At 39.3% G+C, this 15673-nt stretch overlaps 1 gene segment (V, D, J or C); it reads left to right on the top strand.

The window, feature by feature from the left end:
* Positions 1-497: 497 nt before the first annotated feature.
* LOC130882914 (Ig heavy chain V region 5-84-like) lies at positions 498-15450 on the top strand. The segment is given in 3 exon segments: positions 498-543; positions 646-972; positions 15191-15450. Coding segments are annotated over 3 exon segments (633 nt in total).
* Positions 15451-15673: the final 223 nt, after the last annotated feature.

Genomic DNA, 15673 nt, shown 5'->3' on the forward strand with positions numbered 1-15673 from the left:
AGAACAGATTAAAATTCAGAAAAGTTTCAAGTGATCCTATCAGAATTCACCTCAGGAAGAATCCATTTACAGCAGAGACAGAGGGACAGACAGAGCTAATATCTAAACACACAGCTGTGTGTGGAGTTTTTAAATTTCACATTGATCCTAAAGAGACATGACAATGTGGAAACAACATTTTCCATGCATATGGTGAAAAGTGAACTAAATACAGTGTAGTGAAACTCTAACTAGGAAAATGTTTACAGAGAGCTACATTAATGCTTCATTTTCTATAACTCTCACCTGTGTATATGATGTCTTATATTTGGTCTGGGTCCTGCCTTCTGCCAGATCCAATTACAGAGTCTGCTATGGCAGGAAGATATGCAAATAAAACTTCTTTGTGCCCATAAAAACTAGCCCTGCCCTGATCCTGCAGCTCTGGCACAGGAGACAAGCCCTGGATTCCCAAATCCTCCCATTCAGGGTTCAGTGCTGAACACAGGCCACTCACCATGGACTTAGGGCTTATACTGGTTTTCTCTGTCCTTATTTTAACAGGTAATTAATAAAGATGAGATGCTCTGTGTTGCGTGAACATGAGAAAGAGGAAAAAAGTGTTTTTTGTGTCAGTTTTCTAACCATAATTCTTTGTGTTTACAGGTGTTCAATGTGAGGTGCAGTTGCTGGAGTCTGGTGGAGGCTTAGTGCAGCCTGGAAAGTCTCTGAAACTCTCCTGTGCAGCCTCTGGATTCACTTTCAGTAACTACTGGATGACTTGGGTCCGCCAGGCTCCAGGGAAGGGGCTGGAGTGGGTTGCATACATTAGTACTGGTGGTGGTAGCACCTACTATCCCGACGCTGTGAAGGGCCGGTTCACAATCTCCAGAGACAACACCAAGAACACTCTGCATCTGGAAATGAGCAGTCTGAGGTCTGAGGACACAGCCATGTATTACTGTGCAAGAGACACAGTGAGTGAATGCTACTGTGAGCTCAGACACAAACCTCCCTGTGGGGAACACACGACCAACAGGGGGCGCTGAAAGCACTTAGAAATCCAGGTCACAGAAGAGCCTGCTCAGAGAAACATGGAAGACTGGACTTCTCTGTGTCTACACACTTAGGGATTTCCTCTACAGGTATAGTGTGTAATAATCCTTGCATGTCCAAATGTTTATTCAAATTTCTGAATCCTGTTGTGTTGCGTGTGTTTATTTCTTACAGTGTTTCTCCCTGTTTCCTTTTATCTCTCTGTCTACCTAAATCTGTCTCAGTCTTTCTCACTCTCCCTCTTTCTCTCTTACTACTCTTTGTATGTGTGTTTGTGTTTACATATGAAGCATTTCTCTAAAAAGCTGCACCACTTTTTTGAGACAAATTCTATCCGAGAACCTGGATCTCAATGACTGGATTATCTGATTTTTCCAGTGAGCCCCAGTAATTGTTCAGTCAGTCTCCACATTCCCTATATGGTATACCTGGTTGGTTGCCACACACATTTTTTTCTTTTCTTTTCTTTTTTTTTTTTTTTTTTTCGTTATGGATTCTGAGTTCTGTGTTTAGAACCAAATGAAGGGTTCTTGTGTGTCAAAATCTTGATTTTTCACAGCCCCATTATAGTTCCTTTGAAATACAGGATGTGCTTTTACCTGAACAAAATGGAGATCATCACACTGAGCTAAAGTGATCCTTTCTTTTGACCTGCATCAGTTCCTGAAGAAGCCAAAGAATATTGAAACCTTATATGACACAGGAAGCTCAGAACCACATGTGAGTCTAGAGGACTCTGTGCCATCTGTTTGTCTCCATGAGCACTACACTACCCACACAGAAGTAAAAGACCCTAATTAAAACAGTGTATTTTTTAAAAAGTTCTCATCCAATTCTGTGATTTAGCTCAATGGTCTAGTTATTGTGTAGTTTATATGAGACCTTGATTCAAATGGTAATTTTAAGTTTCAACAACAGTATTTATTGTTCAATATGAGAAGCCCCATCTCCTCTCACTGGAACCTCTAGCAGAGCATGACTGTCCTGGTGCTGCTCCTCTGCCTCATGATCTTTCCAACCTGGAAGTGTTTCAAGGTTTTAGGAGAGAGACCCAGGTACACCATGCATGGAATGTATGACTGATGATGATGTTGCTTGTCCCCAGGTGTACTGTCCCAGGTCCAGGTAAAGGAGGCAGAACCTGACATGGTTCATCCATAACAGACCCAGACCCTGTCTCTCACCTGCACTGTCCCTGTGTTCTCATTAACCAGCTGTCATGTGCACTGGGTCCATCAGACTTCAAGATAGTGTCTGGAGTTAATGGAAATAATATGGTATAATGAAAACACTGATTATAATTCTGTTCTCAAATCCTAAGTCACCATCAGCAGGGACACCTCCTAGTGCCAAGTTTCCTTAAATCTGAACAGTCTGTAAACAGAGGGCACAGCCATATATTACTCTACCAGAGACACAGTGATGGAACTCTTGTGTGAACCTGTACAAAACCTTCCTACAGAGACCTTGAGATGAGCAAGTGGTACTAAGAGCCAACAGGAACTCCCCAGCACTAGCAAAAATCATTTCAGAGTATAGAATCAAAAGCAGTTGCATGAGCCCATGAAGGGATGTCTTCTCTGTTTCTTGGCTTGCTATGTGCATCAAAGTCATGTTTCTCCTTGCACTAGTCTAGAATTTAGTCTGTACTAATGTTTAATAAATCTGAATATTTTTGAAGTCCTGTTTTCTACTGTAATATTTATTTTTCTATATAATTTGCAATCTCATCTGAACAAGATAGATAACATCACATAGGCAGACCTAGCTGTGCTGTGTGCACCAGGATCAATCATGAAGACACTCAGGGATCATTGGGAGTGGGCTCCCTAGATTCACAACTGATTTCCTGTTAATTCTCCAGTTAGAACAGAAATTAGGGTTTCAGTAAGAGCCAACAGATCATGTAGGAATATCCTGGTATTTAACCTTGATTTCCTCCACCCCTCCATCACCTCACATAAAACATGAACATCAATTTCATCATTGATCCTGGCTATGGTCTGGTACTCAGACCATGGAAGTAATGTAGCTAGAGACAGCAGCTGAGGTTCAGGAGCCTGTAGGATATTTCTAGCTAACTACTACTAAAGGTGTCACTGAGCCTCATGTCCTTTCTGAGAATGCTGTCAAGTCAAAATGTGGTTTATAGATCTTGGAATCTATTCTGATCTTCTCAGATTTCTAGTGAGTAATCAAATTGGTTTTGGCTAAAATAAAATACCCTACCTCTACCAAGGTAATTAAAAACATTTTAAAAGTTTACAGGATTTTAATTTCATCATGTAGATATATTTCTCTCTCCATTGCTTCCTTCATAGACTTCTTACTTACACAGATTCACTTGCAAATAAGTTTTGTGGTTTCTGCAGAAATATCTGAGTCATTGATCCTTGATCTGAATATCAGATGCTGCTGTGGGACAATGGTCTCTATCCTGTCAATTATATTTTAAATACACACTTACTGGCCAGTAACCAGGCAGGAAGTATAGACAGGACAACCATCAGGAAATAGAGGTGGGTCAATGAGAAAGGAGAATTCTGGGAAGAAGGAAGTCCTAGTCTGCAGTCATGACCCAGCCACAGAAGAAGCAAGATGTGACTGCCTTGACAAATAAGCGACCAAATGATGTGGCTAACATAGAAATGAAATGAATAATGGATTAATATATGTTATAAGAGTTAATAAGATGTCTGAGATACGAGATCAATCAGTTTATAGTTAATGTAGATCTTTGTTTAAATTCCTTTGGGACTTAAAAACTGCAGGAACTTGGTAGGACATAAAATCTCAGACAACAGAATGATGCTCAACATGTGGACAACTACATCCACATAAAGCCTGAGAGAGCTTGGGAGGTAATTCCAGATATAAAATAATAGAGTCAAGCATGGCTTATTGATAGCAGCACTTTCTCGAGTGGGCTCTGCTTTCTAGAGGCAAGCACTCTCATTGAAGAGAGGTTTCCTGTCTCAAATTTACCTGTAAAACCTTGCAGCTGTTTTAAGAGGTCCTGCCACAAAATACATAAATGATTTTGAAGAAAAGCTCACTGCATGCTTTTTGGTTTTCAGCCATAGCAGGAAAAAGCCACACCATTTTAAAATGCTGGATTTCTGGTCCATACTGCTAGTGCTTACTCTGACTCCTTCAGACAGAAGGTCCAGCTACAGAGCCTTTGACTATGGTTTTTGAGCACACAGCTGCAGTTTTCTTGCTGGCAAGGATCTTAAAATGCCATAGAGTTGTGGCATTAAACATGGCTACAGCCAGTACATATGCCATGAGGCTGGAATCTCAGAAAATTAAGGAATGATCAGGATCTAGCCATCAAAACTACAGCCTTAATCCTCTCCATATTACTTAGCAAATTAAAGACTCATGTGGTCAGAAAAATAGCATTATACAGTAAAGACAGATTCAAAGAGATAGAAAACCTCTAAATAGCTTACAGTGTGTTTAAAAATATATGGAGTCTTGGGAGAGAAAAGAAAAAGGTTCAAGTCCCTAAAAGAAGAAAGAAAGACAGTAGTTGGGTGTGGTGGTACACACCTTTAATCTCTATGCCTGCAAGGCAGAGGCAGAGAGAGCTCTGTGAGTTCACAGTGTGGTAGCACACAACATTAATACCAGCACTGGAGAGGTAGAGACTTGCAGATATCTGAGTTCAAGGACAGCCTGGTCTTCAGAGGGATTTCCAGGACAAAGATATGAAGAAACCCTGTCTCAAAAAGCCAAAAATTAAAAATAAAAGAAATACACTTTAAAATAAGGCCACATGCCCTTAACTCCCTGGTAATTCGGCAGGGGCTGTTCCCCTCTGCTACAGCCTCTCTCTGCCTAACCCATCCCAGCTTGCACCCAGGAACCTCCTCCCTTCTTCCTCCCTTCCACAGGGTCACAAGATTCACCAGCTCAGCAGATTTGGGTGCTGGGACAGAGTACTGAGGGCAATGATGCAGGTGGGAATTCCTTTCCTTCAATAGCCTGCCTTCAGCAAGTTAGGCCCTGTGTCAGTGAGGTCCCAGGCCAGCAAGGGAACCTGATCCTGTTCCATAAGATCCATAGGATAGCATTTGAAGGAAGAGATGGGCAGGCGCCAAGGCGAGAATTTCTACATTAATCTGAAAAACAACATGAAAACACCAGAACCCAGTGATCTTACAACAAAAGGCGGAAAAAAATTGACATTATGAAAGATATAGAGTCCCTTAAACAGCATGTAAAAAACTCCCTTATAGAAATGGATGAGAAGCATAACAAAAAGTTTGAATAAATGAATAAATAAGTAAAGGATACCCTGGGAAACCAAGAAAAAAAATCAAACAGGTAATGGAAACAGTTCAAGAATTGAAAACTGAAATGGGGGCAAGGAAGAAAACACAAACTGAGGGCTGGCTGGATATGGAAAATCTAGGTCAATGAACAGAGACTACAGAAGTAAGCATAGCCAATAGAATACAAGACATAGAAGAAAGAATCTAAGATTCTGAAGACACCAGAGAAAATACACGTACTGATCAAAGAAAACAGAAAAATCAAACAAAATCTCATCACAAAACATTCAGGAAATCTGGGACACAATAAAAAGACCATACCTAAGGATAATAGGGGTAGAAGAAGGAGAAGTACAGCTCAATGGTCCAGAAAATATATTTAATGAAATTATAGAAGAAAACTTTCCCAACCTAAAGAAAGATATTCCTTTGAAGGTTCAAGAAGCATACAGAACACCGAATAGACTGGATCAAAAAAAAAAATCTCCTCGCCATATAATAATCAAAGCACAAAACATACAGATTAAAGAAAGAATATTAAGAGCTGCAAAGGAAAAGGTCAAGTAACTTGTAAAGGTAAACCCATCATATTTACACTGGACTTCTCTATGGAAACCATGAAAGCCAGAAGATCCTGGATAGAGGTACTGCATAAACTAAGAGACCATGGATGCAAGCTCAGCCAAGCTGTCATTCACTATCAATGGAGAAAACAAAATATTCCAGGATAAGAACAAATTTAAACAATACATAGCCACAAATCCACCCATACAGAAAGTAATAGAAGGAAAATCACAACCCAAGGAACCCAACATAGCTGACACAGCCTACAATAACTCAGACATCTAGCAACTCTTCAAGGGAAACACACAAACGCTACTACAAAAAAAAAAAAAAAAAAACAATAACTGGAGTCAACAAGCACTGCTCATTAATATCACTTAATATCAAGGGACTCAATTCACCTATAAAAAAAACACAGGCTAAGAGATTAGATACGAAAACAGGATCCAACATTCTGCTGTTTACAAGAAACACATGTCAATCACAAAGACAGACAGCTACTCAGAGTAAAGGGTTGGGAAAATGTTTTTCAAGCAAATGGACCTAAGAAATAAGCAGGTTTGGCCATACTAATTTCTAACAAAGATGATTTCAAACTAAAATCAATCAGAAGAGATCAAGATGGTCATTTTATACTCATAACAGGAACAATTCATCAGGATGAAGTCTCAATCCTGAATATATATGCCCCTAATATAAAAGCACCCACTTATGTAAAAAAAACATTACTAGAATTCAAGGCAGACATAAAACCACACATACTAATAGTAGGAGACTTCAACACACCTCTCTCACCAATGGACAGGTCAATCAGACAGAAACCTAATATTGAAATAAGAGAATTAATGGAGGTAATGAAGCAAATGGACTTAACAGATATCTATAGAACATTACACCCCAATACGAAGTAATATACCTTCTTCTCTGCAGCTCATGGAATCTTCTTGAAAATTGACCACATACTTGTAACAAAACAAATCTCCACAGATACAAAAAAAAATATTAGTCACCACCTGTGTCTTATCGGATCACCACAGATTAAAGTTAGAATTCAACAACAATGCTACCCCGAGAAAGTCGACAAACTCATGGAAACTGAACAGTCAACTACTGAAACACCCCTGTGTCAAGGAAGAAATAAAGAAAGAAATTAAGGTCTTCCTTGAATTTAATGAAAATAAAAGAGACAACATACTGAGACCTATGGGACACTATGAAAGCAGTGCTAAGAGGAAAGTTCATAGCATTAAGTGCCCACTTAAAGAAAATGGAGAAAGCACACATTAGAGATTTAACAGCACACCTGAAAGCTCTAGAGAAAAAAGAAGCAGACTCACAAAGGAGGAGTAGAAGACTTGAAATAATCAAACTGAGGGCTGAAATCAACAAAATAGAAACACAGAAAACTATCCAAAGAATCAATGACACAAAAAGTTGGTTCTTGGAGAAAATCAACAAGATCGACAAACCCCTATACAAACTAATCAAACGACAGAGAGAGAACACGTGAATTGATAAGATCAAAATGAAAAGGGGGACATAACCACAGTCATAGAGGAAATTCAGAGAATCATTAAATCTTACTACAAAAGCCTGTATGCCACAAAACTGGAAAATGCAAAAGAAATGGACATTTTTTTAGATAAGTACCCCATACCAATGTTAAACCAAGACCAGGTAAACAATCTAAATAGACCTGTTAGTAGCAAAGAATTAGAAACTGTTATAGGACATGATCAACGTCCTTGGCGATCAGGGAAATGCAAATCAAGACAACTTTAAGATACCATCTTACACCTGTCAGAATGGCTAAAATAAAAAACACCAATGATAGCCTTTGCTGGAGAGGTTGTGGAGAAAGGGGTACACTCATCCATTGCTGGTGGGAATGCAAACTTGTGCAACCACTTTGGAAAACAGTATGGCTGTTTCTCAGGAATTTCGGGATCCACCTACCCCTGGACCCAGCAATACCACTCTTGGGAATATACCCAAGAAATGCCCTATCATACAACAAAAGTATATGCTCAACTATGTTCATAGCAGCATTGTTTGTAATAGCCAGAACCTGAAAACAACTTAGACGCCCCTCAATGGAAGAATGGATGAAGAAAGTATGGAATATATACATATTAGAGTATTACTCAGCAGTAAAAAACGATGACTTCCTGAATTTTGCAGGCAAATAGAAACTGTTATTAAAAAGATCCCTTCCAAAAAGCACAGGAACAGATGGTTTCAAAGCAGAATTATCCAAGAACTTCCAAGAAGAGCTAATACCTATACTCCTTAATGTATTTACAATATAGAAACAGAAGAGTCATTGCCATATTCTTTTTATGAAGCAACAGTTACCCTAATACCAAAACCACACAAAGACCCAACCAAGAAAGAAAATTACAGGCCAATCTCACTCATGAACATCGATGCAAAAATTCTCAATAAAATACTGGCAAACCGAATCCAAGAACTTATTAAAAAAATTATCCATTATGATCAAGTAGGCTTCATCCCAGGGATGCAGGGCTGGTTCAACATATGCAAATGAATCAATGTAATCCATCATATAAATAAACTGAAAGAAAAAACCATATGATCATTTCATTAGATGCTGAAAAAGCATTTAACAAAATTCAACATCCCTTTTTGATAAAGGTCTTGGAGAGATTAGGGATAAAAGGGCCATACCTATATATAATAACAGCTATTTACAGCAAGCCGACAGCTAACATCAAATTAAATGGAGAGAAACTCAAAACCATCCCACAAAAATCAGGAACACGACAAGGCTGTCCACTCTCTCCATACCTCTTCAATATAGTGCTTGAAGTTCTAGCAATAGCAATAAGACAACAAAAGGGGATCATGGGGATTTGAATTGAAAAGGAAGAAGTTAAACTTTTGTTATTTGCAGATGATATGATAGTATACATAAGCAACCCCAAAAACTCTACCAAAGAACTCCTACAGCTGATAAATATCTTTAGTAATGTGGCAGGATACAAGATCAACTCCAAAACATTAGTTGCCCTCCTATACACTAAGGATGAGGATCCAGAGAAGGAAGTCAGAGAAGCATCACCATTCATGGTAGCCACAAATATCATAAAATATCTTGGAGTAGCTCTGACCAAGGAAGTGAAAGATGTGTTTGACAAGAACTTTAAGACATTGAAGAAAGAAATTGAAGAGGACACCAGAAAATGGAAGGATCTCCCTTGCTCTTGGATTGAGAGGATCAACATAGAAAAATGGCAATGCTACCAAAAGCAATCTATATATTCAATGCAATCCCCATTAAAATCCCAACAAAATTATTTACAGACCTTGAGAGGACAATAATCAACTTTATATGGAAAAACAAAAAGCCAAAATAGCCAAAACAATCTTGTACAATAAAGGAATGTCTGGAGGCATTACCATCCCTGACTTCAAACTCTATTTCAGAGCTACAGTATTGAAAACTGCTTGGTATTGGTATAAAAACAGAGAAGTTGAGCAATGGAATTGGATAGAAGACCCAGATTTTAACTCCCAAACCTATGAACACTATTTTCAATAAATGAGCTAAAAGTATACAATGGAAAAAAGAGAGCATCTTCAACAAATGGTGCTGGCATAACTGGATGTCGACCTGTAGAAGAACAAAAATAGATCCACATCAATCACCATGCACAGAACTCAAGTCCAAATGTATTAATGACCTCAATACCAGTCTGAACACACTGAACCTAATAGAAGAGAAAGTGGGAAATACTCTAAAACAAATAGGCACAGGAGACCACTTTCTACATATAACCCCAGCAGCACAGACATTAAGGGAAACATTGAATAAATGGGACCTCCTAAAACTGAGAAGCTTTTGTAAAGCAAAGGACACTGTCATTACTACAAAAAAGGCAACCCACTGACTGGGAGATCTTCACCAACCCCTCAACAGACAAAGGTCTGATCTCCAAAATACATAAAGAACTCAAGAAACTAGACTTTAAAATGCTAATTAACCCAATTAAAAATTGGGGCACTGAACTGAACAGAAAATTCTCAACAGAATAATTTCAAATGGCCAAAAGACACTTAAGGTCATGCTCAACCTCCTTAGCAATCAGGGAAATGCAAATCAAAACAACTTTGAGATACCATCTTACACCTGTCAGAATGACTAAAATCAAAAACACCAATGATAGACTTTGCTGGAGAGGATACGGAGTAAGGGGTACATTCATCCATTGCTGGTGGGAATGCAAACTTGTGCAACCACTTTGCAAATCAGTGTGGCGGTTTCTCAGGAAATTCAGAATCAACCTACCCTTGGACCCAGCAATACCACACTTGGGAATATACCCAAGAGATGCCCTATCATACTACAAAAGTATTTGTTCAACTATGTTCATATCAGCATTATTTGTAATAGACAGAACCTGGAAAAAACCTAGATGCCCTTCAATGGAAGAATGGATGATATGTTCATATAAGCATCATTTGTAATAGACAGAACCTGGAAAAAACCTAGATGCCCTTCAATGGAAGAATGGATGAAGAAAGTGTGGAATATATACATTTTAGAGTACTTCTCAGTGGTAAAAAACAATGACTTCTTGAATTTTGCATTCAAATGGATGGAAATAGAAAACACTATTTTGAGTGAGGTAACCCAGACCTGAAAAGATGAACATGGGATGTTCTCACTCATAATTGGTTTCTAACCATAAATAAAGGACATTGAAGCCGAGCGGTGGTGGCGCACGCCTTTAATCCCAGCACTTGGGAGGCAGAGGCAGGCGGATCTCTGTGAGTTCGAGACTAGCCTGGTCTACAAGAGCTAGTTCCAGGACAGGCTCCAAAACCACAGAGAAACTCTGTCTCGAAAAACCAAAAAAAAAAAAAGACATTGAGCCTATAATTCGTGATCCTAGAGAAGCTAAATAAGAAGGTAAACCCAAAGAAAAACATATAGTTATCCTCCTGGATATTGGAAGTAGACAAGATTGCCAGGCAAAAATTGGGAACTGGGAAGTGGGGTGGGATGGGTGAAAGGGGAGATGGGGAGAAAACAGTGAGAAGGGGAGGATGGGGAGAGTTTGAGGGAATGGGATGGTTGGGATAAAGGAAGGGTGGATATGGGAGCAGGAAGTACATATCTTAATCAAGGGAGCAATTTTAAGGTTTGCAAGAGTCTTGACTCTAGAGGGGTTCCCAGGGTTCCAGCGAGATGTCCCCAACTGGGTCTTTGGTCAGCTGAGGAGAGAGAGCCTGAAATGGCCCCATCTTATAGTCATATTAATGAATATCTTGCATATCACCATAGAACCTTCATCTGGCAATGGATGGAGATAGAGACAGAGACCCACACTGGAGCAATGGACTGAGCTCCCAAGGTCCAAACACGGAGCAGAAGGAGGGAGAACATGATCAAGGAAGTAAGGACCTTAAGGGGTGCACTCACCCACTGAGATGGTAGGATGATCGTTTGGGAGCTCACCAAGGCCAGCTGGACTGGGACTGAAAAAGCATGGGATAAAAACCGGACTCTCTGAACATGGTGGTCAATGAGGTGTGCTGAGAAGCCAAGGACAATGGCACTGGGTTTTGATCCTACTACATGCACTGGCTTTGTGGGAGCCTAGCGTGTTTAGATGCTCACTTTCCTAGACCTGGATGGAGGGGGGGAGGACCTTGGACTGCCCACAGGGCAGGGAACCCTGACTGCTCTTTGGACTGAAGAGGGAGAGGGAGGGGAGTGGAGATAGAGAGTTGGGGCAGGCGGGAGGAGGCAGAAATTTTTAATAAAAAAAATAAAGAAAAAGTCACATAAAGATAGAAAACACACAGATAATCTGGATACTGTATGTTATTATGCTCTCCTTGATTTGCCTAAATGCTGAGGAAGGAGCAACAGGTTATAAAAGATATTTGCTTATAAATGTTGAGCCAATCCAAGATAGGTATTTTGAAAATACCTTGAATTCAAAATTAAGTCAGATGGTATGTTACTTTGGAGAAGAGATTTTGCTTTTGTTTCCACAGGAAATGAGAGGCTGTGGATTAATTCTGAGTTAAGAAAAATCAAGTTTTATCAAGGCAGAGCACCTGATAAATCTCCAGTAGAAACAGATGGTCTGATGGCCCAAATGTCTGAATTCTACATCCAGAACAGATTCAAGATGCTGCCTGAGATGATCAAGCCTCATAGGATACTCCAGTCAGGACTTGATCATAATTCTAAATTTTCTTTAGGTCCCCATAAGATTATCAGTACTCCCAAACATCTGGAAGTATCCTGGAATACTATGCCCACATTCCCTCCAAAAAATGGATTATGGATATTTTCCTTAGTTTAACTAAAAGAGGGGGAAGTGGTGCAGGAGAATTGTCTGTATTCTGTCAATCATAATTTAAATAAACGCTGTTTGGCCAGTATCCAGGCAGGAAGTATAGGCAGAACAACCAGACAGGAAATAGAGGCAAGGCAATGAGTACAGGAGTATTCTGGGAAGGAGGAAGCTCTTCCTGCAGTCCTGTCCAGACACCAAAGAAGCAAGATGTGACCTACTCCACTGAAAAAGGTACTGAGCCATGTGGCTAACACAAATAAAAACAATGGGTTAATACAAGGTATAAGAGTTAATAAGATGCCTAAGCTAAAGGGCCAATCAGTTTATAACTTAGGGAGACCTCTGTGTGATTTTCTTTGGAATTTACCATCTATGGGGACTGGGTAGGACAGTTACTCCTGACAAGCAGGCCCATCATGTTACACACAGTTACAAGATATAATCAGGAATAGGCTTTTCTCATATGCATAACACAATCCAATCCCATAGAGGTATTCCAGGTCTTTTAGCACAAGGTAATGAAGAAATTGATCAATTATTAATTAGAAGCACGTTGAAGGCCTCAGAATTCCATAAGAAACATCATTCCAATAGCAAATGTTTAAAGAGTTTTCTATTACATGGCAACAAACTAAGAGGATTATAGAGAGATGTCCTACTTGCTCTTTTTATAACTAAAGACCTCTTTCTGCAGTGACTAACTCAAAGGGTACCTAAAGGAATAAAATATGGCAGATGGATGTTTTCCACTTTTCAGAATTTGAAAAATTAAAATATTTATACCACACCATTGACACTTACTGAGGTTTTCAGTGGGCAACTATTTTGAGCTCAGAAAAGTTTGATTCAGTAATCACACCTTTATTACAAGTTATGGACATTATGGGTATACCTACACAAATAAAGACAGAAAATGGTCCAGAATATGTCTTTAAGAAAATGAAACTGTTTTTTGCTTATTATAATATAAACCCTATTACAGGTATACCACATAATCCTACAGGTCAGGCAATTGTAGAACGACTAAATTGAACTCTAAAGGATATGTTAAATAAACAGAAAGTGATAAAAAATACTCCCCCCAGGAATAGATTGTATGATGCTTTATTAATCTCTAATTTTCTTAACATTAATGAGAAAGGGACAACAGAAGCAGAGAGATGTTGAATATTAGAAAAGTCTTCTGAATTAAATCAGTCAGTTTATTTCATGGACGTGTTGACTTCACAATGGAAGCCAGGAGATGTGCTATGTTGGGGATGGGATTTTGCTCTTGTTTACACAGGAGAAGAAAAACTATAGATAGCGTCAAAATTAATAAATATTCAGTCTGAAAAATAGAAAACTCTTGAGACAGAGAAGTGACAGCTCATCCACAGTGGTGACAACAATACAGGTGGTAAGAAACCTTATAAGGTATGGGGCAGAGTTTTGCTCTTGTCTTTACAGGAAAATGCACATCTTCAAAAATTCAAGAGACTCTGGATGTTTGGATGCTAACAGAAGGAAAAAAACTATCCAATAAGGATCATCAAGAAACAGTAATATGACTTGTTAGGACAGGTGATCAAACCATATACATTCTGGCTTTGGAGTTGGACAATGGCTCTGTCCTTCTCTAAATCCAAGTAAATTCATAAAAAAAATTTACCTTTCTTCATACCTATTTTTGTCTTTATAGTACATTTCATTGAATATACATGTCTGTATATATCTATGTAAGGATTGTTTAAGTTTTCCACAATGAACAATGAATTTTACTGCAGTTATCTTTGAAGTTTCCAGGAAGAAGATGGGGCCCCACAAAAACTCCACCTGGTTGAGATGACATCATAATGCTATAGCGCTATAATTAAGATCTGTTTTAGGTATCAGCTACTCAAGATGATTCCAACTTGGTTAGCTAAAATGGTGTACTTTTTTACAACGTTCGGCCCAAAACTCCAAATAGGAACTTCAGAAAACCCTACCAAGTACTAAGAGACTATTTCCTATTATACCAGATAGTAAGTAGTCTTGGAAATTAACCATCATTTTACTTTCACAGGATCCCATAAAAAGTACATCAACTACATGACTGCTAGAAGTAATTCTAGAAGATGACATCCCCTCTCCCAACAAAGTTTGTCTCCAGGGTTAGTGACATCATTTAGGGGTTGATTATAATTGGTATAGGTTTGGGGCTTGAGGGAAACATTTTGTAGGCTAAGGGATCTCTTTGAAAAAAAGGGGAAAAATTTCTACCAACAGTAGCCTTTATATTACCAGACCACTTGGGTTTGGTCTCTTATACTATTTATGCCAATGTAAAGTGTGTCAGCCCTCTTTTCTGGCTGGAGAATTCATGTTCCTATCACAGTAAAGGAGTTTTACTTAGAGGCAGGTGTGATTCTAACCATAATCCCCCTCAGGAAGAAGCTATGTCCAGGAGACAAAGGGACAGACAGAGCTAATATCTAGAAACTCAGATGTGTGTGGAACTTTTCTATTTCACATTGATCCTAAAGAGACATGACAGTGTGGAAACATAACATTTTCCATGCATATGGTGAATCCCTAACAATGAAAATATATACAAAGACCTATATTAATGCTTCAATTTCCATAACTGTCATCAGTGAGTTTAATGTCTTATAATTGCTCTATGTACTGCCTTCTGCCCAGATCCAACTACAGAGCCTGTTATGTCAAAAAAACATGCAAATAAGTCTTCTTTGGTGCCCATAAAAACCAGCGCTGACCTAACCCTTCAGCTTTGGCAGAGGAGACCAGCCCTGTGTACCCAAGGATTCCCAGTCAGGGTTCAGCATTGAACACAGGATACTCACCATGGATTTAGGGCTCATATTGGTTTCCTTTTTCCTTATTTTTAAAGGTAATTCATAAATATGATATGCTGTGTGTTGTGTGGACATGAGAAAGAGAAAAAAATGTATTCTGTGTCAGTTTTCTAACCAGAATTCTTTGTGTTTACAGGTGGACAGTGTGACATACAATTGCTGGAGTCTGGTGGAGGCTTAGTGCAGCTGGGAAAGTCCCTGAAACTCTCCTGTGCAGCCTCTGGATTCACCTTCAGTAACTACTGGATGTCTTGGGTCCGCCAGGCTCCAGGGAAGGGGCTGAAGTGGATCGCGTACATTCATCCAAATGGTGGTGCCACTGTCTATACTGACGCTGTGAAGGGCAGGTTCACAGTTTCCAGAGAAATGCCAAGAACACTCTGCACCTGGAAATGAACAATCTGAGGTCTGAAGACACAGCCCTCTATTACTGTGCAAGAGACACAACACAGTGAGTGAATGCTACTGTGAGCTCAGACAAAAACAACCCTGGGGGAACACAGGACCAGCAGGGGGCGCTGAGAGCACTTAGAGATCTGGGTCACAGAAGAGCCTGCTCAGAGAAGCATGGAAGACTGGACTTCTCTGTGTCTACAGGTATTATGTGTAGTAATCCTTG

This window comes from Chionomys nivalis, chromosome 10 (assembly GCF_950005125.1).
Source record: "Chionomys nivalis chromosome 10, mChiNiv1.1, whole genome shotgun sequence".
NCBI lineage: Eukaryota > Metazoa > Chordata > Mammalia > Rodentia > Cricetidae > Chionomys > Chionomys nivalis.